The 27926-nt window shown below is 43.1% G+C and overlaps 1 protein-coding gene across 2 annotated transcripts in view; it reads right to left on the reverse strand.

Moving 5' to 3' along the window:
* The window catches only part of gnao1a (guanine nucleotide binding protein (G protein), alpha activating activity polypeptide O, a), a 147030-nt gene that overhangs the window by 81088 nt on the left and 38016 nt on the right, over positions 1–27926 (reverse strand). For both annotated transcript variants that reach the window (XM_075470746.1, XM_075470747.1), the window contains exon 3: positions 27177–27318. In XM_075470746.1, the coding sequence (XP_075326861.1) occupies positions 27177–27318 (142 nt within the window). The remainder of the gene's footprint in view (positions 1–27176; positions 27319–27926) is intronic.

A 27926-nucleotide genomic window follows, 5' to 3' on the forward strand; every position in this document is an offset into this window, starting at 1 on the left:
ATTTTATTTTGTGAAAATAACCGGAAGTGCGTTGCTCACTGCGGCTAGCTTTAGTAGCGCCGAATTCGTGGGAACAAAATTGTAAACAGCCGGTATTTTGTCAGGTTTTCAACACGTTGGGGATCTAAACGACTACTTTCTCGCCTGAAAATGTTTCAAATGTTGCTAAAGTTTACAGAGTTTAGAGCTTAAGAGAAATCAGCTTCAGGCCGGCTGATTTCGGCTCGGGCAGGAGCGAAATGCATTGTGGGTAAACGCTCTGCATACTGTCTGATCGATGAGTATGCAGTATGGAAGTATGTAGTATGTAGTATGTAGTATGTAGTATGTAGTATGTAGTATGTAGTATGTAGTATGTAGTATGCAGTATGTAATATGTAGTAGGTGGTTTCGAACACAGCCACAGTGTAACTAGCAGTGCAATGCAACTAGTGCATGTGCATAAATGTGACATTCAAGAAGCAAAAAGCCGAGGAACGTCGTCTCTGACTGATTGATGTGGCGTGTCAGTGTGTGTCGTCGGATACTGCAGCTCTGAAGATGGACAAAAACACAGCTCCATCGACCGAAGGCAGGAAGTTAGAAGGGCAGAGATGGGAAGAAAGAGGGAAAGAAAGAGAAGAGAGACCCATGCTGATGCTATCTGCTAACCTTCAATTAGCAGCGGTAGTCAGCAGGGCACTGATTTGTCTGTAAATGCCAGAGGAGTGTGCAAACACATGCAGTCAAACAGGCAAAAAACACACACATGCACGGGAGCGTATTAATGTCACGAGTAGTTTCAGAGACTAAAAATGAGTGAAATGAAGATAATGAATGAATGCCATTAAAATAGCTCCCACATCTGCTGGCTTCCAGCCACAGTGAGGTTTATCCTGCAGGAGGCGTCTTTGGGCACGTGTCAGTGACATCACAGTGACATCATAGCGGCATCACAGGCAATGCAGCACTTTTCTGTTGGTTTGTATTTGATTTAGGGATTACAAGTTTGTAATCTAATTAATCATGATTTCCCTGATTAATCACGATTAATCGCATTTGTACGCAGAATGTAACTTCAAAAGTAGTGTATAGCTTTTAGCATTTAGCTTTATTTTAAATGTGCTGCCATATGAATGAAAGTGCCATAACATTTGTTGTGCAAACACACTTTTAACATCAGCATCTTTCTGTAGTTTTTATGTAGAAGCCTCGCTCCACTGTCTGTTTCCTTGAATGACTTGCTGCTATCAGTTGTGTGTTTTGCCTTTAAGTGATATTTTAGACTGGAACTACTACGCTGAGAAGACAATTCAACTTGGCAGTGTTTACAGATGACTTTGGTTCCGTCGACTCCGCCGTCTGGAAGAACTTTAACATGAAAATGGCCGAGTAAAAGTTCCGTACCCTTCTCCATGTTTGGTGGATCCGCCGATTACTTTCTTTTCCTGTTCCACAGCAGACAGCAGCAGACTTTTACAAAATAAAAGCCTGTGAGCAACAGACTTTTACAATAATAAAATAGATAATAAAACAGGGGTGGTCCGTGGCGTAGTGGGCTGAGCAGGCGCCCCATGTACAGAGGCTATAGTCCTCGCTGCAGCTGGTTCGAGTCTGCGCTGCTTGTTGTTCCCCCTCTCTCTGCCCCCTGCTTCCTGTCTCTCTGAACTTTTCTATCCATTAAAGCAGGGGTGGGCAATTAATTTCTTCAGGGGGCCGCATGAAAAATCTGAAATGTGTTGGAGGGCCGAACCAGCAATGACTCAAATTTAATATTGACTTATGTTTTCTCATTATATTTCTCTTTATAATAAAGTATTTAAATCAGATTATTTTGGTAATAAATAAGAATATTTAAATATTTATAAACATGAACAAATTGTGGTTTAGGTTGAAGTGAGAATTAATACTAATTCTATCAAATTAATAGTTAATAATAAACAAACAAAGTTTTTTCAGCACTTTCCCCAGACTCAGCCACCTGACGGCTGTGTGGTAGCTTAGGTCACTGTGGTCAGCCTCAGTTTCTTCTAAAAGTGAAACGAACTGTCTATGATTCAGTGCCCTTGATCTGATAAAGTTAACAGTTTTAGTTACAGCATCAACAACGTGATTCACTTGTAACACTGACTTTAATAACACTTCCTGATGTATAATACATCTTTTTTCTCGGGACATATTAGCGCAGACGAGTCCACCAAACACTCCTTAATGAACTCTCCATCAGAGAAGGGTTTGCTCTTTCTAGCAATCTTGTGCGAAATAACAAAACTTGTCTTGACTGCAGCACCTCTGGATGGCAAACGTTTTGTAAAAAGTGTTTGTTGAGATTGCAGCTTGGTGAGCAACACAGACGCCTCAGCTGCGCGCTCTTTTTCTGAAAAGTTATTGCATTTCTCCCCGTGTTTAGTCACGTAGTGACGGTGGATATTATACTCCTTTAACACAGCCACTGACCACAAACTAAACACACAGCTTAAACTTTGACCTCTGTAAACAAACATTTCGCTGTCCATGCCTTGTTGAAAACGCGGCATTCTGAATCAACTTTTCTTTTTTTACCGTGAGACGACATTTTGTGTGGATCAGGGATTCGGATGCTAGCCACCTGTCACTGTGCATGCATTCATAAACAATGCGTCAGGCCCTTTCAAAATAAAAGACAGCTGCATCGCATGCACACCAAAATCCGTTTTTATTTTTGACTGGAGGGGGCAGGGAGGCGCGGGCCGGACAGGGACGGGCAAAGGGCCGTAAAATGCCCAGGTCTGCATTAAAGGCACAAAAGCCCCCCAAAAAAAGAATTGTGTAAATTGTTTTGTAATTTAAAAAAAAAATTTAAATAAAAATAAAACCTGCGTTAATGCGCAATGAAATATTTATCGGCGTTAAATAATTAACGAGTTAACTCGCCCAGCTCTAATTTGATCCTGTATGTCCTTCAGATGCTTTGTGTTGATAAACTGAGAAACTAACTCATGTGACCTCTTTAACTTAATCACACTGACAAACACATTGCCTCATTTATAAGGAGAAGGAAACTAAATGCCCGACTGCAGGCCTGAGCCAGTCGTTGTTTGTCTCAGCCTCCTTGGATCTTTCGCCCGGTATCTCTGAATTCTCCCCTTGCTCTCCATCTGTCTGGCTTTTGCTGTGTAAGAGCACGAGTGTGCTGTTGTGTTTGTGTGTTCTGGGCATGTGTGAGCCTGTGGCGTAACATCATCTCTGCCCGTCATGTACGGATAAAGATGATAACCCATTGACTGAAGCTGATCAGAGATTGGTTACCTGGTCATGGCCTGGTCATTTTTAATCATGCTGACTGACAAACACACACTTTTATGTTCCTGGATGCACAACTTGACTCAGCTTTAAAATGCTGAGACGCCCTCAGAGAGGCTCAGAGAAACTCTACTTAGATAACGGGATGATAATGAGTTGAGAGCGGATTTCATCCACGGATGATGTTTTTTGTGATGATGAGTCATTTTGGCTCATGTCAAGAGGAACCGCAGCAATGATTGGATATCATTTCCAGATCTTAAGTAATCTGAGTGATGATTTCCACAGCAGACAGACCTCTCAGGGAGGGTTTGACTGTGGCATCAATAAGCTCTGTTAAAGAAAGGAAATACACTGGAAAAAAATGCCCCTCCAAAAATAAGTAAGAAAACAACAAATAAAAGACGTTTTTGCTTGAAATAAGCAAATAAATCTGCCAATGGAACTAGTGAAAATCGGCTTGTCCAGATTTCTTGAAATAAGATGTGATATTTGGGACTTTTGAGATAAAAGTGATTTTGAAATTAGCTTAAAAACCTCTTCAAATGTCAAAAAAAAAGACTTTTTCATTTAACAAGATATTCCAGATGTATTGTCTTCAAACGAGTCCCTATATCTGGCTGAAATGGTACTTGTTAAGCAGTTGTGTCTTATAAATTAATAAAAAAGATATATAAATTAAAAAACATTTCATAAAAAAGTCTTCACTTTTAAATTAATTAATTAATGATCATTTTTTATGTTTTTTTTTCGTTTTTTTAATGATTTTATTGCCTTCTTGTGATTTTATGTAGCTGTAAAGCACTTTGAATTACCTTGTGTACGAATTGTGCTCTACAAATAAAATTGCCTCGCCTATATTAAGTGTAATGAGATATTTTGACTAGAAATGAAACAAATATACTTGGTAAGACTACGTTTTTTTCTTCCATTATCCGTGGCTCCTACTGACTTCAGCCTGGAGACACCAGAGTCAGCTCACCCATCCTCACCCATGCCCCCCTGCCCACGTTGTGCTAATCTGTTCCAACTCTGCTGGCGAACTTGATGTTAGCTGTGATGAAGACACCAAAAAAAGAGCAACTCTCCAGTCTGGGAAGAAGCAGGTCCTCCATCTGCTAAGATGCATCAACTTTAGAATTCCCCCAACACGCTGTCACATCGTTTCCTGTCAGCTACAATCTGTCTTTAAGCCCTCACAGTCAGAGACGGAGGATGTTTGTTGCTCGCTGAATAATTACCATCCTCATCATCTGTCAGTTCACAGTCACAGTCTGATTAAAGGTGGAATAACTTTGTCTATGATAAGTATGCATGATGAGCTCCCAACATAAAAATACATCAACAATGCATGAGAAATTCTACAGCTGCAACCTTTCACCCCTCTCATCAACACAAAGTGACACAGGCGTGCACCGTAGAGGCAGTCATCAAGTATACATTCAAACGTTCTCCATAATTTACATGCACAGCAGACTCAAACACTCAAACACACCAACGCTGACGTTGGTGTGTGAGCAGCGTCACGGAAACGCTCAACGGGAAAAGTAGGACAACAGAAAAGAAAATGGAAATGTGAAAGATTTAAAGATTTAAAGATGTGAGGCACTTTTAACTGAGATGCTGCTCGTTGGTCACTGATTACAGGCGACTTCGGTCCGAGGTCTGCGTGCAACAGATAAATACCAAACCACAGAGTCTTTCTTCACAACTGTAGCCGTTTCATGTCATCTGAAAGGACGGGCTACAGACGCAAAGCAAGGAGGAGAGAGACGGAGGGATTAAAAAAGAAAACCTGGGCTCACGGGTGTGAAATATTTATAGGCACTAAAGCCTTGCAACCTAATTATATATCTATCTATATATAATAGATATATATACACATAATGTTATGGTGCATAACAGCTCTCCTGCAGGTCATGGGGGTCTCACTAAAAAATGGATTTTTGGAGCCTATCAACATCTGACATCCAAAAACAATGAGAAAGAGTAAAATTGAATTCCTTCATCCTCTATAAAAGCTGCTTCAGGTCCAACATTTGGAGCTGAATGACAGCAGGCGTGTTTGAATCAGCTGATTCAGTTTAAACGTTTATAATCAACTGGTTTAAACATACCAGCACTCAGCTGAGACTGCCCTTCGTTCGGGTTTATCTAAAAGCTGGAGACATGACATTAATACCACACTTTTAAGGGTTTCCTCGGCTATTTGCCACATTAGTCACCTATGAGAAATGTTTCAATCGTCTCAGTATCTCTGGCTGAGACTCCAGACTCCAGCAGGTTATTTTACCTTCAGATAACACAACTGAGAGTTTAAGATTCTGGCTTCATTAAAAAAAAAAATATATATTATTTACTTTAAATGGGAGCTACATTTGACCTAACTGCCAATTCATTCTAAGTTATGCAGTGACAGTATTTTGGAATTTATCAGTGTGAAGATGCTTTTTGATCTAAACATTTCACTGGATTAGATCATCTGTATTTCTGTCAGTGTAACAACACGGTTTTTGTATGTGTGATCATGAAAATTTGGAGGTTTCGGATTCTGTTTGCTGTTCAAACTTCTTATCATCTCAGGCTAAACCTAAAGATTAGGGCTGGGCGAGTTAACTCGTTATCGCGTTAACTCGTTAATTATTTAACATTTAACATTATTTTAAAAATAAAATAAAAATTATTTAAAATTTTTTAAATAAATTTTATTATTGTAAAAGTCTGTTGCTCACAGGCTTTTATTCTGTAAAAGTCTGTTGCTCACAGGCTTTTATTTTGTAAAAGTCTGTTGCTCACAGGCTTTTATTCTGTAAAAGTCTGCTGCTCACAGGCTTTTATTTTGTAAAAGTCTGTTGCTCACAGGCTTTTATTTTGTAAAAGTCTGTTGCTCACAGGCTTTTATTTTGTAAAAGTCTGTTGCTCACAGGCTTTTATTCTGTAAAAGTCTGTTGCTCACAGGCTTTTATTTTGTAAAAGTCTGCTGCTCACAGGCTTTTATTTTGTAAAAGTCTGTTGCTCACAGGCTTTTATTTTGTAAAAGTCTGCTGCTCACAGGCTTTTATTCTGTAAAAGTCTGTTGCTCACAGGCTTTTATTTTGTAAAAGTCTGTTGCTCACAGGCTTTTATTCTGTAAAAGTCTGCTGCTCACAGGCTTTTATTTTGTAAAAGTCTGTTGCTCACAGGCTTTTATTTTGTAAAAGTCTGTTGCTCACAGGCTTTTATTTTGTAAAAGTCTGTTGCTCACAGGCTTTTATTCTGTAAAAGTCTGTTGCTCACAGGCTTTTATTTTGTAAAAGTCTGCTGCTCACAGGCTTTTATTTTGTAAAAGTCTGTTGCTCACAGGCTTTTATTTTGTAAAAGTCTGCTGCTCACAGGCTTTTATTCTGTAAAAGTCTGTTGCTCACAGGCTTTTATTTTGTAAAAGTCTGTTGCTCACAGGCTTTTATTTTGTAAAAGTCTGCTGCTGTCTGCTGTGGAACAGGAAAAGAAAGTAATCGGTGGATCCACCAAACATGGAGAAGGGTACGGAACTTTTACTCGGCCATTTTCATGTTAAAGTTCTTCCAGACGGCGGAGTCGACAGAACCAAAGTCATCTGTAAACACTGCCAAGTTGAATTGTCTTCTCAGCGTAGTAGTTCCAGTCTAAAATATCACTTAAAGGCAAAACACACAACTGATAGCAGCAAGTCATTCAAGGAAACATACAGTGGAGCGAGGCTTCTACATAAAAACTACAGAAAGATGCTGATGTTAAAAGTGTGTTTGCACAACAAATGTTATGGCACTTTCATTCATATGGCAGCACATTTAAAATAAAGCTAAATGCTAAAAGCTATACGCTACTTTTGGATTCATTTTTGGATTCTGCGTACAAATGCGACTAATCGTGATTAATCAGGGAAATCATGTGATTAATTAGATTAAACATTTTAATCGTTGCTCAGCCCTACTAAAGATGTTTGCATGTTACAGCGTTCTAGTTTCCAACGAGACCTTCTTCTGGGATTAGAAGACAGAATTCTAAGTTTAAATGTGCAACACATGACCAGGATACAGATGTGTGAGCAGGGAAACCACTCTCATAGAGAGCAGCACCTCTGCAGGCAGGACACATACACATTTCAACAGTATCACAAAGGTTCAGGTTAAACATGTTTTGCACTCTGCTGGCCGGATAATGAGCATCAGATCAGCTCGGTGTCGGTCTCAGCAAGCAGACTGGGCCTTCCAGCGGGCCACAGAGCCAAAGCTTAATTATACTAGTTTCTATTCTAAGACGGGTTTAATTAAGAGACTGACTGCTTACTGAACAGCACACACTGTTAACATGATACTGATGGAGCACAACGCTGGAGCTGACATTAAATGATACGTGTCTACAGAAGCTAATTCATCAGGTGACAATATTCAGGTGCATGAATTCCAATCATCTTTATCTTCATCCCTGGATATTCATCTGATGAAGCCCAGCTGCCCACCTGTTAGCGGGCGGACAACAGTCCCATGCTGCTCTGTTCAGGCTCCAAACTTCCATCTTTCTGCATCTTTCAGTAAAAACAGTCAATGTAAGTGTACATTAATGATAAAATAATCATGGTTAAGACTACATGCCAGCGCCCCCGTCCTCTTAATGGAAGTCATTTTAACTTCACATGCAGCTGCTCTCCCCACCGCGACACATTGCATCTTCTTTGAGAGTAATTACAGGACGTCCCTGCATGCATGAACACACCCGTGGGGTCGGGGGTTTGGGAGGAGGGCGGTGTCCATTTATCTAAAGCTGCTGCTGTGATTGTTTCACATGCTGTTGGTGTGAGTCCAGACAAACATCTCACACCTCAAACTTCCCATTAAAGCCTAAACTTTACAGAACCTTTGACCCGAGGCGTTAAATGGTTCCTGTTTAACTTTCCGTTTCATTTCAAACCTGGCTATTGTGTCCCACCACGTGGCAGCTGGAGGCCGGAGATCTCCACGTCTCGGGTTTGGTATGACGGAGATGATACATTAATCTTATAGACAGGTGTTATTTTAAGCTCGGCCTAATTAGCTTCGCCAGCAGCTGGCTGACAGACCGAACACAGAACCTGGAGAATTCAGCAACAACAATAGCACCTCAGCATCAGCACATAAGAGTCCACACTGAAAAACAAGACAAACTGTTTGGGCTTATTCTACAGAAGCTACAGTAACATGTGCTGACTTTAATTCTGAAGTGGCAGCTTCACACTGGAAAAAATGCCCCTCCAAAAATAAGTAAAAAAACAACAAATACAAGACGATTTTGTTTGAAATAAGCAAAAAAAAATCTGCCAATGGAACTAGTGAAAATCGGCTTGTCAAGATTTCTTGAAATAAGATGTGATATTTAGGACTTTTGAGATAAAAGTGATCTTGAAATTAGCTTAAAAACCTCTTCAAATGTAAAAAAAAAGCTTGTTTCATATGATATGTGACTCAAAACAATTTGTTTTCAAGACTTTTTCATTTAACAAGATATTCCAGATATATTGTATTCAAACAAGTCCCTATATCTGGCTGAAATAGTACTTGTTAGGCAGTTGTGTCTGATATTAAAGCGGAACTATGCAACTTTCAGTAATACGGGGTTTGTTTACCATGCAATACACACCCCAAAGCTGTAGGGGGAGCTCCGTAGAAAATAAGGCGACAGTCTAGCCATATTATATATTACTACTCTAGAAGCTAACCACATTCAATTTAGCCGTCGACAGCTAATGGAGAGAGGTGTGTCTTATCAGGCTACCTGGCTCGGCTCAGAGCCCTTTAGACCTGCCATGAAGCAGTAGTTCTCGGCTCTCGTGTGTCGCGAGACTTCCAGAGCTAAACAAAGCACGCGGCGCCACAGGCAAAGTTGCAAGCGCTGTTTCGGGCTAGGGCCACCAGATGGAGATGGAAATGTCACCGTTTTCATCAGAACGGGTCAGCCAAGCAAACTGATGATTGCCAAGCAATTTTATGACCATGAAAAAGTTGCATAGTGCCGCTTTAAGTGTCATGAGATATTTTGACTAGAAATGAGACAAATAAACTTGGTAAGACTTAGATTTTTTCCAGTGCACAGTATATTTTACATGACAAATGAAATGTTTACCCACAGCGGCTGCTGTCCACACAGCAGTAAACTACACTGTTTCTGCTGTTGCTGACATTTGGTTGTTTTGTAGAGGAATTGAAATGCGATCACATTAATTCAGGCTCTTTTATCAACCTGATCTATTCTCTACAACACAAACACTCTCAGGCGTGTATTGGCACAGCAGTGTGTCAGTGTGCTAACCCCTGAAGACCATCTCCCAGCCTCCCTCTTCCTCTCTGTCTGTGCTCTTTTCTCCTCCATCCCTCTCTTCATTGTTCATTCCACCTGAGGGAGAATAATTCATGTTCCTCTACACCTCTCATTCTTTCTTTTTCTCTTCTCGGGGGAGGGAACTCTGTTCTCTCCATCTCCCTGCACCTGAGAACCCAATCCCCGAGGTCATTTGCACACACCCCTGGAGAAAAGCTCTCATATTAGACACACACAAATGCCAGTTTTCTTCATGTCTGAGACTTGCTGGCATTAAACCATTTATTCTACCCTGAGAAAACTTCTCTGGGACTATATTTTGTGGCCACTGGGTTGAGAGAGGAAGAGTAGCCTCACAACCCAACACTCAGCACAGAGCTCCAAGTGAAGAGAGTATTTCCAAGAATAATCCCAAAGGCAAACTGTTTTCATTTTGAACAGTTCCATGTTCAGCAACCTCATCCTTTCCAATAGTTCACATTATTGGGCGACCAAGTTTGTTTCAGGGCCAACAGCATCTTCACTGCCAATAACCTTTAGGCCCAACCCTAACCTTCTGGCCCAACCCTAACGTTCAGGCCCAACCCTAACCTTCAGGCCCAACCCTAACGTTCAGGCCCAATCCTAACCTTCAGGCCCAACCCTAACCTTCTGGCCCAACCCTAACGTTCAGGCCCAATCCTAACCTTCAGGCCCAACCCTAACCTTCTGGCCCAACCCTAACGTTCAGGCCCAACTCTAACCTTCAGGCCCAACCCTAACGTTCAGGCCCAATCCTAACCTTCAGGCCCAACTCTAACCTTCTGGCCCAACCCTAACGTTCAGGCCCAACCCTAACCTTCAGGCCCAACCCTAACGTTCAGGCCCAACCCTAACCTTCAGGCCCAACGCTAACCTTTAGGCCCAAAGCTAACCTTCAGGCCCAACCCTAACCTTCAGGCCCAACCCTAATGTTCAGGCCCAACCCTAACCTTCTGGCCCAACCCTAACGTTCAGGCCCAACGCTAACCTTCAGGCCCAACCCTAACGTTCAGGCCCAACCCTAACCTTTAGGTCCAACCCTAACCTTCAGGCCCAACCCTAACCTTTAGGCCCAACCCTAACCTTCAGGCCCAACCCTAACCTTCAGGTCCAACCCTAACCTTTAGGCCCAACCCTAACCTTCAGGCCCAACCCTAACCTTCAGGTCCAACCCTAACCTTCAGGCCCAACGCTAACGTTCAGGCCCAACCCTAACCTTCAGGCCCAACCCTAACCTTTAGGCCCAACCCTAACCTTCAGGCCCAACCCTAACCTTCAGGCCCAACCCTAACCTTCAGGCCCAACCATAACCTTCAGGCCCAACCCTAACGTTCAGGCCCAACCCTAACCTTCAGGCCCAACCCTAACCTTTAGGCCCAACCCTAACCTTCAGGCCCAACCCTAACCTTCAGGCCCAACCATAACCTTTAGGCCCAACCCTAACCTTCAGGCCCAACCCTAACCTTCTGGCCCAACCCTAACCTTTAGGCCCAACCCTAACCTTCAGGCCCAACGCTAACCTTCAGGCCCAACCCTAACCTTCAGGCCAAACCCTAACCTTTAGGCCCAACCCTAACCTTCAGGCCCAACCCTAACCTTCAGGCCCAACCCTAACGTTCAGGCCCAACCCTAACAGACCAGGAGAAACTCATCCATGCATTCATCTCCAGTATTGCTGCATGACAAGTGAGAATGTGGGTTTCACAAGTGCCTGAAACGTACACACTGTGCGGATCACCCTAAGATTTCTCTCCTCAAATCAGTTTATGGTCAGTAATGCATACTCTGAGTGGCACTATCCCATATTTGCTCAGATAACACTGCACCTGTTCACCATGTGTGCTAAATTTCCAAAATTAGAAGATCACCATCAGAGCAGGCAGGGTTTCAGCCCCAGTTATCTCATATTGCCTCTGAATGCACGGTGTGCACGCAAGTGTTGGATTTTTTTCTTTTTTTTGGGTGAAAGCAGCATCGATGATTGGCGGTTTAGGTCACTGTGGGTGACAGAAGCAAGGCATCGCGGTCCGGTTCTTAGTGGCGTGCTACAGCAGCTTGGTGCGGTAAGACAGCTCCATGTGCCTGTCATATGATGCTGGCAGCAGCAGTCTGGCAAAAACAGCGAGGAGGTTAGTGAGGCTGTGAGGTGTGTGTGTGTGGTTATGGGAAGCCAGAGATCGTGTGTGTAGGTGTGAGTGTGTGTTGCCTTAAGACCCAGCGTTGAGCCTTTCTGATGTTATGCACTTTGACAGGCTTTACTACTTAAAATCCACTGTTGGTTCAAAGACACCATGCACGCACACACATGCACACACTCAGAAAGCAGGATATATATAATGAAAATAGAGGCAGCAGGTGAATGAAGTCAAACTCAAACGGACTATGACTCCAGTTTCTGATGCAGTAGGAATCGTCCTGTCAGCTGATTCTGTCACATTATTTTACACCATCTCATTGAAAGTGATGCCTTTGTGACATATTCTGTTACTCTGTTGGAATATCAGTGTATTTTATATATCTATAAATTAGGGCTGGGCAACGATTAAAATGTTTAATCTAATTAATCACATGATTTCCCTGAGTAATCGCGATTAATCACATTTGTACGCAGAATTCAAAAATGAATCCAAAAGTAGCGTATAGCTTTTAGCATTTAGCTTTATTTTAAATGTGCTCCCATATGAATGAAAGTGCCATAACATTTGTTGTTCAAACACACTTTTAACATCAGCATCTTTCTGTAGTTTTTATGTAGAAGCCTCGCTCCACTGTCTGTTTCCTTGAATGACTTGCTGCTATCAGTTGTGTGTTTTGCCTTTAAGTGATATTTTAGACTGGAACTACTACGCTGAGAAGACAATTCAACTGAAAATTCAATTAAAATTTATTTTGGAATACGTGCTTTTATGTTGAAACAAGACACTATATTAACTATATAATAACACTATAATAACGTTTTAATAACACTCTAATAACTCTTTAATGACTCTATAATAACACTATAATAACTATAATAACTCTATTTTCAAAGTTAAATCTCTTGGATGTGACTCAGCGTGGTCACAGGCCTCACATACTGACACAAAGAAAGCTTACTTACATGTTATAGTTGAAGTAATTCAAGTTTACCGTCTGACTTGTTTGTAAATTAAATTTGTGAGTCTGTTGGTGTGTAAAATGAATTCATCAGATGACCAAACGTATTATTGTGAGTGAGACTCAGGGATCTGCTCCTCAGTTTCACTGAGATGTCTGGCTCCCTCGTCCACCCACTTTCTAAAACGCTTACCCTGTTCAAGATTGTAGAATGCTGGATTTCATCCCAGTAAACACTGGTTGGCAGTCTGTCAAAAGAGCTGGCACACATCATTAAAGCGGCGTGTCTTTGGACTGAAGGAGAGCAGGAAAAACATGCCAACTGTACACAGGAAGCTGGGAACAAACCAAAGGCTGAAAAACCACTCAGCTGAGAAGAGGCGCCTGAGCACAGCAAGTGGACGACTGTCCCTGAAGTGAGGAGCCTCCACGATCCAGGAAGGGAGTCAGAGCAGAAAAAAGGTGTCTGTGCCCACGAGACGTGCAGCGACAGTGTGAATAATAAGACAAAAATGCACTCTCACAGATCTCAGGTTAGGGTTCTGGAGCCGTGTTCGACCTTTCTGTCACGACCACGAGGTTTTTCGCCATGTTTTTAGTTCTTAGTTTTGTGTTTTATCATGTTTTAGTTTATCTCATACCTTGGTTTTTAAGTTCATGTTTAGTTCTTAGCCTTGCTATGTTTTAGTTTTCTCCCATGCCTTAGTTTCTTAGTTCATTCCGGTATTTAGTTTAGCCATGTTTTCCCCACAGTTTATGTTCCTCATCCATCACCTTCATTCACTTCACCTGCAGTTTCTCATCAGCTGCACTCATTCACCAATCACCCAGTCAGTATTCAGTTTCCAGGTTTTCCCCATTTACTTGGTGAGATCCTTTCACCCTTCACGCCACGCCACGCCACGCCACGCCACGCCAAGCCCAGTCCAGTCCAGTCTAGTCCAGTCCAGTCAAGCCAAGCTAAGCTAAGCTAAGCTAAGTACTTTTGTTTTTGGTCTCAATCATGGGCTGTGTTCGAAACCGCATACTTCTCCTACTACTCCCACTACTCCTACTAACTTTAACTTTTTATTAAGTTCCCGGATGCATACTAGATTCTCTGAAATGTTGGGTATGCATCATGAGGTTACTACTCATACTCAAACTACCCAAGATGCAACGTAACGTGACGTCGCCGATCGTCATTTCCTGTAAAAACGGCAGTTTCAAGCTAGCTACAACGAGGGTAGGTTCACTTCCTGTTTTCAAAACAAAAGCACCAATTGTATCATAATGGCTTTCCCTATGATAAAAGGCAACGGGTATTTTATTTTGTGAAAATAACTGGAAGTGCGTTGCTCACTGCGGCTAGCTTTAGTAGCGCCGAATTCGTGGGAACAAAATTGTAAATAGCCGGTATTTTGTCAGGTTTTCAACACGTTGGGGATCTAAACGACTACTTTCTCGCCTCAGTCTCAGCCGCGCTTTATGTTAACCTTGTTTTGATAAATAAATCAGTTTGTTTCTACCTTTGAAAGTCCGCATCTGTGTCCTTTCCACGCCTCGCACCCACCTTGTGACACTTTCTCTGGTTTACAAGATCTGTGTGTGTGTCAAGCAGTCGGCTGCAGTGGAGCAGACCTCTCACCACGAGGTGGGAGTCACAACTGAGACTCGTCATTAATCGATTATACCAGCCAATAAGGTGCCGTGTTGATTAATGATCTGTAGCATTCTGAAACATCTGTCACTGAGATATTCACAAAGAGAAACAGGAAAGGAGAAAAAGAAAAGTGTAGCTGAAAGAAAATGATAGAAGAAGAAAAAGGAAATAGCGGAGCGGGGGGGCAGAAATCAGAGGGAGCTCTGCTCTGCAGGATGGTGGCAGCCCGACACTTCAAACGCACTCCCAACGATACACCAAACAGCTTCAAACGTTTGAGTGTGTGGCTCAATCTGCATGTTGACCTTCTTCACCTGGTTGGATCTGTGACGCGCACACGCCAAAGAGAGCTGGGGCCTCATGTACAAAGACTTGCGTGGATTTCCTACTGAAACATGGCGTACGCTCAAACCAAAATGCCCTCCAACGTCGGATGTACGAATCTGTGCGCACGCATGTATCAAGCACATTTCGTTTGTACATCCCAATCAACGTGGAATTGAGCGCACATGTCGGAGCACCCGACTCCTCCCTGTCCACGCCCCTACTTAAATACGCAAATCACATTTAAATGAGCTCTGAACCTGCGATTCCCCTCTGTGTACGATCAGAAAATAAAGAAAAAAGAATGAATAAGTCGGGAAAAAAGAACTTCACGGAAAGCGGATAATTCTGTTCCACATGGCTGGCATGGCTCGGCTGGCACAGTCCCAATTGGTTGGCCACCTGCCCCTGGAATGCTCCGGTTGGAACCCCAGTGTGCACATCACCTGTGAGCACAGGCAGCGCATGGCTCCTCGCTGTGTTGCGCTCCAACGCCGGCCGCAGCTCTGCGCACAGTTCTAGGAGGATTTCCCTCAAAACGGCTAATGAGTAATCAGTCGCCATCATATGCCAGCTAATACTCTCTGTTGTAGTGAACACACGCTCTCTTCGAATTGCACCATTTGCAAAGTCTTCTAATACTTTTAAAGCAGCCCTTGTTTTTAATGGTATGTATTGCACCACTTTGCGCATGCTTTTATATCCACTCGTGTAAATGGAGACACATGAGTGTATTAATTGTTTATCAGTATTAATTGTTCATGTGTCTCAAATGTGCACATCACTGTCTGAGGACTAATTGTTTTCACATTTATTTATTATAACAGTTTCCCAACATCACCTTAGGTGTCGCCAAAGAATCAACAGCTGCAGAAAAGTGCGTACGCCAGCCCTGAAGCTGCCGTGAGGCACCGCACATTTCCGCGGTCTTTTCGTTCTTGATACATCTGATCGTTGACGTGAAAAGGTGCGTACGCCACTATTTTGTGCGTACGCACGCTTTGTACATGAGGCCCCAGATCTCTAACCTCACCTGAGGTTGTGAGCGCTGCGCACGCACGTGCACGCACGCACGTGCACGCACACACACAGCATCATCATCGCTGACAGAGTGAGAAACGCAATCTGAACTTTAAAGTTAGCATCTTCTCAGAAAGTGCAGATTATTTCAAATGTTAAGGAAAAATATCCAAAGATTTGCCTGAAACAAGCATTTTACTCTTAGAAATGTTTGTTTTCTTGTTCATTTAAGGTGAAGACAGAGCTGAATAACAGCTGAGTCCCGTAAAGCTGACTCAGCTGTTTTCATGGTGGACGGATGTGTTTTCGGCTTCTTTAACAGCTGCATTCCTGCTGCTTCTGTAATTAACACCATATCAGCACACAGGGAGTTCCCAAAGGTGCTCCCAGGCTGATGGAGGGGGCACTGCTTTCAGGGTGGGGGTGGAAGTTTATGGTCAGTGCTGTCATTCTCATGACCAATGGTGGCAATAACCAGCATGCAGAGAGCTGGTTCAGTGTTTCGGGATGAACAACATCAACAACTCATCGATGACCCTAAAAGTAAAGCAGAGACCTTAAAACTGCGACTGAATCAAAATGATGGACTTCCTGTCCGGCTCCTTCTGGGGGAGCAGTGAACCGGGGTGTGAGGGTAAAAGCTTCTGGCTGTACTGATGTAACAATTCACTCGAGCAGTCACTGATGTGTCGTGTAAAACTGCAGCTTCAAGTCGTGTAAGATATCACTGTCACCAAGGAAGCTTTTTACCATCTCAGAAACATCAACAGAATTAAAGGCCTTCAGGCCCAACGCTAACCTTTAGGCCCAAAGCTAACCTTCAAGCCCAACCATAACCTTCAGGCCCAACCATAACCTTCAGGCCCAACCATAACCTTCAGGCCCAACCCTAACCTTCAGGCCCAACCCTAACCTTCAGGCCCAACCATAACCTTCAGGCCCAACCCTAACCTTCAGGCCCAACCATAACCTTCAGGCCCAACCCTAACCTTCAGGCCCAACCATAACCTTCAGGCCCAACCCTAACCTTTAGGCCCAGAGCTAACCTTTAGGCCCAACCCTAAACTTCAGGCCCAACCCTAACCTTCAGGCCCAACCCTAACCTTTAGGCCCAGAGCTAACCTTTAGGCCCAAACCTAACCTTCAGGCCCGACACTAACCTTCAGGCCCAACCCTAACCTTTATGCCCAACCCTAAACTTTAGGCCCAACCCTAATCTTCAGGCCCAACCATAACCTTCAGGCCCAACCCTAACCTTCAGGCCCAACCCTAACCTTTAGGCCCAACCATAACCTTCAAGCCCAACGCTAACCTTTAGGCCCAAAGCTAACCTTTAGGCCCAGAGCTAACCTTTAGGCCCAACCCTAACCTTCAGGCCCAACACTAACCTTCAGGCCCGACGCTAACCTTCAGGCCCAACCCTAACCTTCAGGCCCAACACTAACCTTCAGGCCCGACGCTAACCTTCAGGCCCAACCCTAACCTTCAGGCCCAACCCTAACCTTCAGGCCCAACCCTAACCTTCAGGCCCAACCATAACCTTCAGGCCCAACACTAACCTTCAGGCCCAACCATAACCTTCAGGCCCAACACTAACCTTCAGGCCCAACGCTAACCTTCAGGCCCAACCCTAACCTTCAGGCCCAACCATAACCTTCAGGCCCAATCCTAACCTTCAGGCCCAACACTAACCTTCAGGCCCAACACTAACCTTCAGGCCCAACGCTAACCTTCAGGCCCAACCCTAACCTTCAGGCCCAACGCTAACCTTTAGGCCCAACGCTAACTTTTAGGCCCAACCATAACCTTCAGGCCCAACCCTAACCTTCAGGCCCAACGCTAACCTTTAGGCCCAACGCTAACTTTTAGGCCCAACCATAACCTTCAGGCCCAACGCTAACCTTTAGGCCCAACGCTTACCTTTAGGCCCAAAGCTCAACAAAAGTCCCAACAAAACTAAGATCATTCTGTTTGGTAGCAAAGAGAAAAGGGTCAGCGTTGGTAAATATCTTGAGACTCGGGCCCTTACAATCACTGACCAAGTTGGTAACCTTGATCTGACTTTCAGCAGCCACATCAAAGCTGTCACCAAGGCAGCTTCTTACCATCTCAGAAACATCAACAGAATGAAAGGTTTCATCTCCCAAACAGACCAGGAGAAACTCATCCATGCATTCATCTCCAGCAGACTCCATCACTGTAACGCTCTTTTAACTGGACTTCCCAAAAAGAGCATTAAACATCTGCAGCTCATCCAGAACGCTGCTGCTGAAGTTTTAACCCGGACTAAGAGATCTGAACACATCACAGAAGCTTTCAAATCTTTACTCTGGCTTCCAGTCAGTCACAGAATAGATTTTAAAAGCCTGCTGATGGTTTACAATCTGTGATCTGTTCAGAGAATATAAACCCAGCAGAGCTCTTAGATCCAAGGACTCAGGTCAGCTGGTCCAGTCCAGAGTCCAGACTAAACATGGAGAAGCAGCATTTAGCTGTTATGCTGCTAACAAGTGGAACAAACTGCCAGTGGAGATTAAACTTTCACCAAATGGAGACATTTTTAAATCCAGGTTAAAAACATTTCTGTTCTCATGTGTCTATGCATGAAATCTGCACGATATCTTTGAACTTATCTGGACTGTTGCTTGTTTTTAAAGTCATTTAAATTATTTTATTTGTTTCTCTTTATATTCTTTTATGTATTTTTAATGCTTCTTCCACTCCCTGCTGCAATGCTTTTATTTTATGTGAAGCACTTTGAATTGTTTTGTACATGAAATGTGCTATATAAATAAATTTGATTTTATTTGATTTGATGATTTATATACAAACATCTTTACGGTGTCCTCTGCCTGGAACTTTAGAGGGAAAATACAGACGACCACAGAATGTTTGGTTCCTTAAAAAAGTCCCTGCGGCTCAAAGTACTTCTGGTTGAAATGTGGAACACTTAGGAGCCATTACCGATAAGCATCAACAAAACAGAACACAGTTTTTTTTTTTTGCTTTTAGTTTCATTTGACTTAAAGTGCTTTTTATATGAGTGAAAAAGTTTTTTGGTGTTTAATGGTTTGGATATAAAAGAAAGACTGAACTAAATGACTTAGCTCCGCTTTAAGGAACACTGAAGTGTGCAGATTGAGCAGAGGGATCGTTACCATTACCGGGGCGTTGTGCTCTCATACATTTAACCCCTGAGAATAACTGGCTCCTGGTTTCGGTCTCCTCCTCTGTGCATCCCTTTATTTCATCCCATCTCCCTCTTATCTTCCATCCTCTGTCGCTCCAGACAAAGGCTGTGTTCGAAACCACATACTACATACTACATACTCATCGATCAGACAGTATGCAGAGCGTTTACCCACAATGCATTTCGCTCCTGCCCGAAGCTGATTTCCCTTAAAGGAGAATTCCGGCATTTTTACAAACATATCCCATCTGTTGGAGACCAAGGAAAGTTTGCCAAAGGGAAAAACGCGAGAAATTTTCATGCCCGCTGCGCAAAGTTGTCCGATTGCGCTGATTTCCATGAAAGCGGGCTCTATCGGGCAAGCGTTTAACCTTTCCTGAGGCTCTTAACGTGTATCAAAATACTTTTGACCGAATTGGCCGTGGTGTCAGTAGCAATACAATTCAACCCAGGGGCTAACCATACCGTTAGCTAGCACAGACATGATACATTTTGAGATTTCAAAAACAGCGCACCTACCTCTCTACTGACACCACGGCCAATTCGGTAAAAAGTATTTTGATACACGTTAAGAGCCTCAGGAAAGGTTAAACGCTTGCCCGATAGAGCCCGCTTTCATGGAAATCAGCGCAATCGGACAACTTTGCGCAGCGGGCATGAAAATTTCTCGCGTTTTTCCCTTTGGCAAACTTTCCTTGGTCTCCAACAGATGGGATATGTTTGTAAAAATGCCGGAATTCTCCTTTAAGCTCTAAACTCTGTAAACTTTAGCAACATTTGAAACATTTTCAGGTGAGAAAGTAGTCGTTTAGATCCCCAACGTGTTGAAAACCTGACAAAATACCGGCTGTTTACAATTTTGTTCCCACGAATTCGGCGCTACTAAAGCTAGCCGCAGTGAGCAACGCACTTCCGGTTATTTTCACAAAATAAAATACCCGTTGCCTTTTATCATAGGGAAAGCCATTACCATACAATTGGTGCTTTTGTTTTGAAAACAGGAAGTGAACCTACCCTCGTAGCTAGCTTGAAACTGCCGTTTTGACAGGAAATGACGATCGGCGACGTCACGTTACGTTGCATCTTGGGTAGTTTGAGTATGAGTAGTAACCTCATGATGCATACCCAACATTTCGGAGAATCTAGTATGCATCTGGGAAAAAAAGTCAGTATGAGTAGTAGGAGAAGTATGCGGTTTGGAACACAGCCAACGTGTTTTTCTGACGTCAGAGCTTTCGTTGCTGCTGCACTGGAAAAAATGCCCCTCCAAAAATAAGTAAGAAAAACAACAAATAAAAGACGTTTTTGCTTGAAATAAGCAAATAAAAAATCTGCCAATGGAACTAGTGAAAATCGGCTTGTCAAGATTTCTTGAAATAAGATGTGATATTTAGGACTTTTGAGATAAAAGTGATCTTGAAATTAGCTTAAAAACCTCTTCAAATGTCAAAAAAAGCTTGTTTCATATGATATGTGACTCAAAACAATTTGTTTTCAAGACTTTTTCACTTAACAAGATATTCCAGATGTATTGTCTTCAAACAAGTCCCTATATCTGGCTGAAATTGAACTTGTTAGGCAGTTGTGTCTTATAAATGAATAAAATATATATATAAATTAATAAAAAAAATTATAAAAAAGTCTTCAATTTTAAATTAATTAACTAATGTTTATTTTGTATGTTTTTTTTTTCGTTATTTTTAATGATTTTATTGCCTTCTTGATATTTTGACTAGAAATGAGACAGATATACTTGGTAAGATTTTTTTTCCAGTGTGTGGAGCAGCTGTGTCTTGAATTTGCTTCTTTTCAGATGTCACACTTCTGTATCAGATTTAGTTTTATCAACTGTAGCAACACGAGGAGGCATCGGTCCCTCTGATATTACTGCCTGAAACTTTGCTGAAACTTCTTCTCTGTCAACGAGGACAATAAAAAAGGCAATTTAACAAAATCCAGGAAACTGTTTTTCTCTAAAGCTGCATTAAAATGTAAATGAATGTGCTGAACTGTGTTGTGTTGTATGGACATTCAGCTTCTGACTGCATTATTTATGAAATGCTTCTGAACATTCGGTGCATGTATACACGTTACGTAATGCTATGAGCATTGTGTCGATGCATCGAAGCAATTAATGCAGAGATAATGGAGCTGAGGGCGAGCGCATCCGTAAACAGGACGAGAGGCTCTTAAGGTCCACCGAAGCTTTCCAGGGAGCTGGTGCAAAGACATAACTGCGGCTCTGCGGCGGAGCTGGAAGGAAGGGAGGCTGCTGAAAAAGCCCCACAAAGGCAGGTGGTCACTGACAGACAATAAAGAAATATTCACATCTGCCCCCGTGCACCGTTAGCTAATTGAGACCTGAGTGAAAAGAGCTCAAAGATTCATACGGCAGTGACAACACGCAGGCTATTTCCAGCCTTTTCACCACTCTGCGTGCATGCATTGTGAGTGTATGTGTCACGCCGCCCTTGGACACGAGCTCGCGGAATGTGCTGAGAGCGAGGCAAAACACCGGGTTACCACGGCAACTGGCTGAAGGCCGGCGAAACAGATGGGGCGGGTGGGCGGGTGTGTTATCAGAAGACAAGGTAAGAGCGGGCGAAGGACGAGAGGAGTTTAATATCTGTTGTCATCTGAATGTTCGGCCGGAGGGAAGAAAAGGGGCGGGGCTTGATTTGGCTTTTCCTCCTCCTTTATCGCTGCACGTCGGATGTCTGCTTACTCTGAGGGGAAGTGAGACGTAGAGTTCTGTCTGTTCACTGTCTGCTGTCACATTCTCCCCTTTTCCTCCTAATTTATCTGCTTTCCTTCCTCTTCTCCCCCTTAAAGGGATAGTTCGCCTCTTCTGACATGAAGCTGTATGACATCCCATATCAGCAGCATCATTTCTGAACATCTTCTTACCCCCTGCTGCGTCCTGTGAGCAGTTCCAGCCTCGTTTTGGTGTTGATGAAGGTAGTCCGGCTAGTTGGCTGGGGTTTAAAAAATAAAGCGTTTCGCTTCTCAGAACAATATGCGTTCAACAGAGTAATACATTTGCATCACAAAATGGTTCTCCAGGAAAAAGTCAGACCTCACAATCTCTTGGCCCTATTTTCTCTCCTTTCGTATCACTGCCTGCTGTGCAGACCGAAGCGCAGACCGAGCAGCAAACACCGTAACAGGCGCGGCTGTATTATTATTGTATTATTTTATTATATATAATCTTAAACACAAAAAAGGTACAAAAAGATCCCACATGTAGCTTACAAAATGCCATGTCCATGTGTGTTAGAAGTTATTTAAGTTATTTAATTCAGCATATAGCTCATAACAATAAAAATAATCCACAGTCGGGACTTCTTGTTGTGTTGCAAACACAAACCAGACCAGGTTGCCTTTGGATGAAATTAGCTGCATGACCTGATGCCTCAATTCTAATTCTAGTTCAGCAAAACTAAAAATCAAACACAGTCGTTGCTAATAGCAACATGTTAGCAAGAGGCTAACAGATAGCCTTTAGCCTACGTCACTGATAGAAATCTGCATCCCTTTATCTTCTGCCCGTTTCTCCTCTTCTTCTCTTTCTAAACTGGGCACCTGATGGCTTCTTTGGTCTTTCACCATGATGATGATCCATGATGACTCCACATTATTACCTTTGCTTTTCCCATTAACGCCGTCCGTTCACCCGCCAATCAACGAGTCACGTGACGTAAACACATTCACGTAGATGGCTGCTCAGATTTTTATTTTTATTTTACATTTTTCACATAACCCAGTTAATTACATGAAGGTATATGGTATATTTAATTCATTTTAGGAATGAAATACAGTTTTTATTTGGACTGGAAGCAGCTTGTGTTGTGGCCTCGGGTCAGTCTACCCCCCCGCCTCAGTCTATTTTTTTTATTTTTATTTTTTTAGAGTGCGCCCTGGGCGGTCGCCCACATTGCCCATAGCAAAAACCGGCCCTGTGGGCTGCAGCAAACAGTTATTAAAGCACTTGAACACATCGAATATTCCATCGATTACTCGAGTAATCAGATATGTTTGTTCTTTACTACAGTCCACCCCAACTGACACGCCTATCGATTGGCTGCATTAAAAGGCTTCCGTGAAACGTTCCCTCCGTATTAAACCTAAAATAACCCCGGGAGTTGAGATATTGTTGTCATAGCAACACGAACACCTGGGCGCACAAAGCGCTGCCTGCTGGCGTTCAGCACGTCGGACACAATAAAAACCGTCCTGCAGAATTAAGCCTGATTTAACCACGAGGTCAGAATGACACTCTGCTGCATCAGTGTGATGCAGACCTGAGGTCGGCAGCACTTACAGGCTGCAGTTCTTTCTAAAGTTTACCGTTCACGTGCATTCACACCTTCCTCTGAATTGATTTGAATTGAACTTTCGTCTCACAGGCTCCTCTCCGTGCACCAGCCGGAGGCTGAGAGATCACACGCGCACGGATGAAATGTCCTGATCAATAGGCGTATTGTTATTTCACCTCTCCAGTGAAGATCAGTAGCTCTGCTGTGATAAAAATATGCCGCGCCTTTGGAGGAGGTTAAGGCTGCCGGAGTCGGGGCTTTTTTTCCTTCAGGCAGCAACCAGTTAGAGGCCAAATGGTTCAAGTACAACCACAAAGGTTGGAACAGACTGGAAATAAATATGTAGTTATTCTTACCAGGGCTGGGCAGCGATTAAAATGTTTAATCTAATTAATCACATGATTTCCCTGATTAATCACGATTAATCGCATTTGTACGCAGAATCCAAAAATGAATCCAAAAGTAGTGCATAGCTTTTAGCATTTAGCTTTATTTTAAATGTGCTGCCATATGAATGAAAGTGCCATAACATTTGTTGTGCAAACACACTTTTAACATCAGCATCTTTCTGTAGTTTTTATGTAGAAGCCTCGCTCCACTGTCTGTTTCCTTGAATGACTTGCTGCTATCAGTTGTGTGTTTTGCCTTTAAGTGATATTTTAGACTGGAACTACTACGCTGAGAAGACAATTCAACTTGGCAGAGTTTACAGATGACTTTGGTTCTGTCGACTCCGCCGTCTGGAAGAACTTTAAAATGAAAATGGCCGAGTAAAAGTTCCGTACCCTTCTCCATGTTTGGTGGATCCGCCGATTACTTTCTTTTCCTGTTCCACAGCAGACAGCAACAGACTTTTACAAAATAAAAGCCTGTGAGCAACAGACTTTTACAAAATAAAAGCCTGTGAGAAACAGACTTTTACAAAATAAAAGCCTGTGAGCAACAGACTTTTACAAAATAAAAGCCTGTGAGCTTTCAGTCTATTTGTCCACAAATGTGTTCAACAAGCTGTTTTCATGTTTTTTTTTCATGTTTGTTCATATGTTTTTATGTGTTTTCATATATGTTTCATATGTGCTGCCTTCAGGAACACATCTGTTCCAGGGATGTCCGAGCACTGTTCAAGCAGAACATGGAAAAGCACATTCTGCACACGTTCCAAAGGCTGAGGAAGAGGAGGGTACGGGTGCTGGACTGGCCTGTCCCCAAACTCTGAAACAACCCCCCCCCCCCCGTGCTGCTGCACACCTGAAGACCTGTTAGCAGGAAGAATGGGACAAAATAACAGCTGGAACTAGTAAATAGTTGTTTCTGTCCCAACTTTTCCTGCTTTGGGTTGTACACCAACACTTAATCAGAGGGATTCCAATCATCACAGCCTGTCATCCCGATCAGGCGGGGACATTTGTGACTCCTTTCTTCTGAATCACACATCCTGCAGAGTTCCAGGACTAATACAGTACAACTATGAAATTAACTTTACGAACAAAGCAAAGGTGTTGAAGGCATTTATAAGCTCATTTACAAGCTTGGCTCTAATTATACATCCAGCTGTAAAGTTTACACCTTTTTTACGGGGCTGCCTACATAAATTCTTCGCATGAAATTCCCCGTAATTGGTGTAGAGCTCTTTCTCTGTACACTGAGAAGCCCTCTTCCTTCTGAGATAACTCATAATTGAAAACTTTAAGAGGACTTAAATCTGCAAACCAAGACAGGAGCAGTGGGTGCAGCATCCCTGTGTCCTGATGGAGCTCACATCTCTGATTAACCTCGGCCCATTGCTCCTCACTGAGACAGCACTGATGTTCCTCTGCGGATTAGTGATAATCCCCAGGTGGAGAGTCGTGTGTTGACTTTTGTGTGCTTTAGGATTTAGAAGCAGGACCAACTTCGACAGGCGTGAAGGGATTTTGAGTCTGTTTGCCTTTAAATTAAAAATAAATCACATTTGGCGTGTGAGACCTCTCAGATGATCAATATGTTGCTGAAAAATGACGGTGAGATATTCAGCGAGACGGAGGAGGCGGGTCTTTATCTCATGGCTGAGCGTGCACGGCGAGTCCAAACTGCACCGCGCGGGGGGGGGGCTGGTTAACTATTAACACGGACCAGCTGAACACCTTGAACGTGGCGACTGTGTTTGTGTCCTTCACAGGCTGATTGATTATTAATCTCACCACCTTCCAGCTCTGCACAACAAAGCCCCGTCTCAGCAGTTTCACGGACATCAACAACTCCCTCCAACACAACAATTTATGGCGTGATTGTTGCACAGATACCACACACACACACACACACACACACACACACACACACACACACACACAGAGACCAGTTGATGTGCAAATTATTTACAGCGCTCTCCTGCGCCGACCGTGACACGTTCAGGATGTGAAGCGTTGTGAACGCATCGCCGAGGTCAGAGCGAAGCAGGCGGAGACGATGCTTTATCGGGTCTGTTACTAGAGCCGGACTGAAGGTGTTCTGGCTGAAAGACAACTCTGTGCAACCCGAACCCCGCCGAGCTCAGAGGTTCAGGCTGATCTGAAATGAGCGGGTCGGGACTTCGGGCTCCAGACGTCTACCCACGGGGGGAGCGGTGATTTTAAATGTGGGGGTGTTCCAGGGGGGGCACATAAGCACCACATCATGCCCATAGACTGTATATAAAAAGGTCAAGCCTCACAATAGAGATACGGTATCATAACTTACACGTTTATAATCACAAAATGTAACTTTTAATCACTATCACGGAGTTATCACCGTGGATTTACTGTAGGCTACGAAGTTCCTGAAAAAAACTCTGCACTTCATGGCTTGATTGAAAACTCTCAAAAAGATATAATTGCCCTGAGCCCACCGTAGATCGCCAAATGAGTAAGCTTCTGATCACTATTTTTCCCCATTAAGGAAGGTAATAAGGTTTCAGAAATCCCAGAGAGGGTTTTAATAAATCTGCAGCCTGTTTGAAATAATTTTATCCAGATTTGAGCAGTTTAACTACTGGAGTTTCCATACGGGACCTTGTTTTGGCTGATCAAAATGCAAGAAATGCAGTGAAATGGCCCTTTATGCCTATACCTTTAATTCGCGAATCGGAGGCTGGTGAATCGGATGCCAACTTCAGCGTCATAAAACAACGGCTCTTAACTCAAAAAACTCGTAACTCAAGGTACCACTTCATAGTGCTACATAGCTTCATGCTAACGAGACGTTAGCCTTTCACAAGTTTAGCCTACTCATACAGTGTAACAATTAGCAACGAAATCTTGGCTGTGTTCGAAACCGCATACTTCTCCTACTACTCCTACTACTCATACTGACTTTTTTCCAGGATGCATACTAGATTCTCCGAAATGTTGGGTATGCATCATGAGGTTACTACTCATACTCAAACTACCCAAGATGCAACGTAACGTGACGTCGCCGATCGTCATTTCCTGTCCAAACGTCAGTTTCAAGCTAGCTACAACGAGGGTAGGTTTACTTCCTGTTTTCAAAACAAAAGCACCAATTGTATGGTAATGGCTTTCCCTATGATAAAAGGCAACGGGTATTTTATTTTGTGAAAATAACCGAAAGTGCGTTGCTCACTGCGGCTAGCTTTAGTAGCCCCGAATTCGTGAGAACAAAATTGTAAACAGCCGGTATTTTGTCAAGTTTTCAACACGTTGGGGATCTAAACGACTACTTTCTCTCCTGAAAATGTTTCAAATGTTGCTAAAGTTTACAGAGTTTAGAGCTTAAGAGAAATCAGCTTCAGGCCGGCTGATTTCAGCTCGGGCAGGAGCGAAATGCATTGTGGGTAAACGCTCTGCATACTGTCTGATCGATCAGTATGCAGTATGTAGTATGCAGTATGTAGTATGTAGTATGCGGTTTCGAACACAGCCAATGTGGTCGTACGCTCCCGGTTTGCTGACAGTATTTACAGAAAGCAGATGTGTTGATGCGTGTGTGCCGCATGTCTTTGAAAAGCGTTTGCTCTGACCTTGCGCTCTTTGTCTCCGTACTCGAGGCCCAGTGTATCCATGGCACGGACGATGGCAGCCAGGGACTGGATGGTGTTGCTGTAAACGACGGGCTTGTACTGCTTTACGTCGTCGCCGGAGAAGCCGTCCTCGTGGATGATCCTGGACACACAAACACACGTCAGTTAGCTTAGCTTAGCTTGGGCTTAGCTTGGCTTCTGCACACAGACACAAGCAGAGCAGCATTTCCACGTGGAGATGAGGAGGCGTTCACGAGTCTGAAATTAAAAACGTGAAACAAAAGTTAGCAAAACCAAGTTCAGTGGATCAAAGGGACGAATTAAGCAGAGCTCGCTAAATAAGAGAGAGACCACAGTCGTTACAAAGAAAGTGCACCCTATTTAAACGATCAGGTTTTACATGTTTCATCAGCACGTGTTAGATCTTAAAATTCAGTAAAACTCAGCAAACTGACAGAACTTCTGCTTTTATAGAGCTGCTCACACTGACTGATGATCAGTTAATCAGAGCATTAAACCCTCTTAGTTCCTGTGGAAGCAGTGAGTGTTCACTTAGTTTCCACATAATGTCTCTGAATAAGCTTTTGTTCAATAAATAATGACAGTTTAATACCATGTTATGTGACGTTGTTCAGCTGAAGTCTTATTGCCTGATTTTATGAGCTGGTAAAGAAAAGATGGCTGGAATTAATTCATTTAAATATCTGGTGAGAACCAGATTATTTCTGCTTTTTCCAGTTTGTCCTGATA

Source organism: Odontesthes bonariensis, chromosome 7 (assembly GCF_027942865.1).
Source record: "Odontesthes bonariensis isolate fOdoBon6 chromosome 7, fOdoBon6.hap1, whole genome shotgun sequence".
In the NCBI taxonomy this organism is placed as follows: domain Eukaryota; kingdom Metazoa; phylum Chordata; class Actinopteri; order Atheriniformes; family Atherinopsidae; genus Odontesthes; species Odontesthes bonariensis.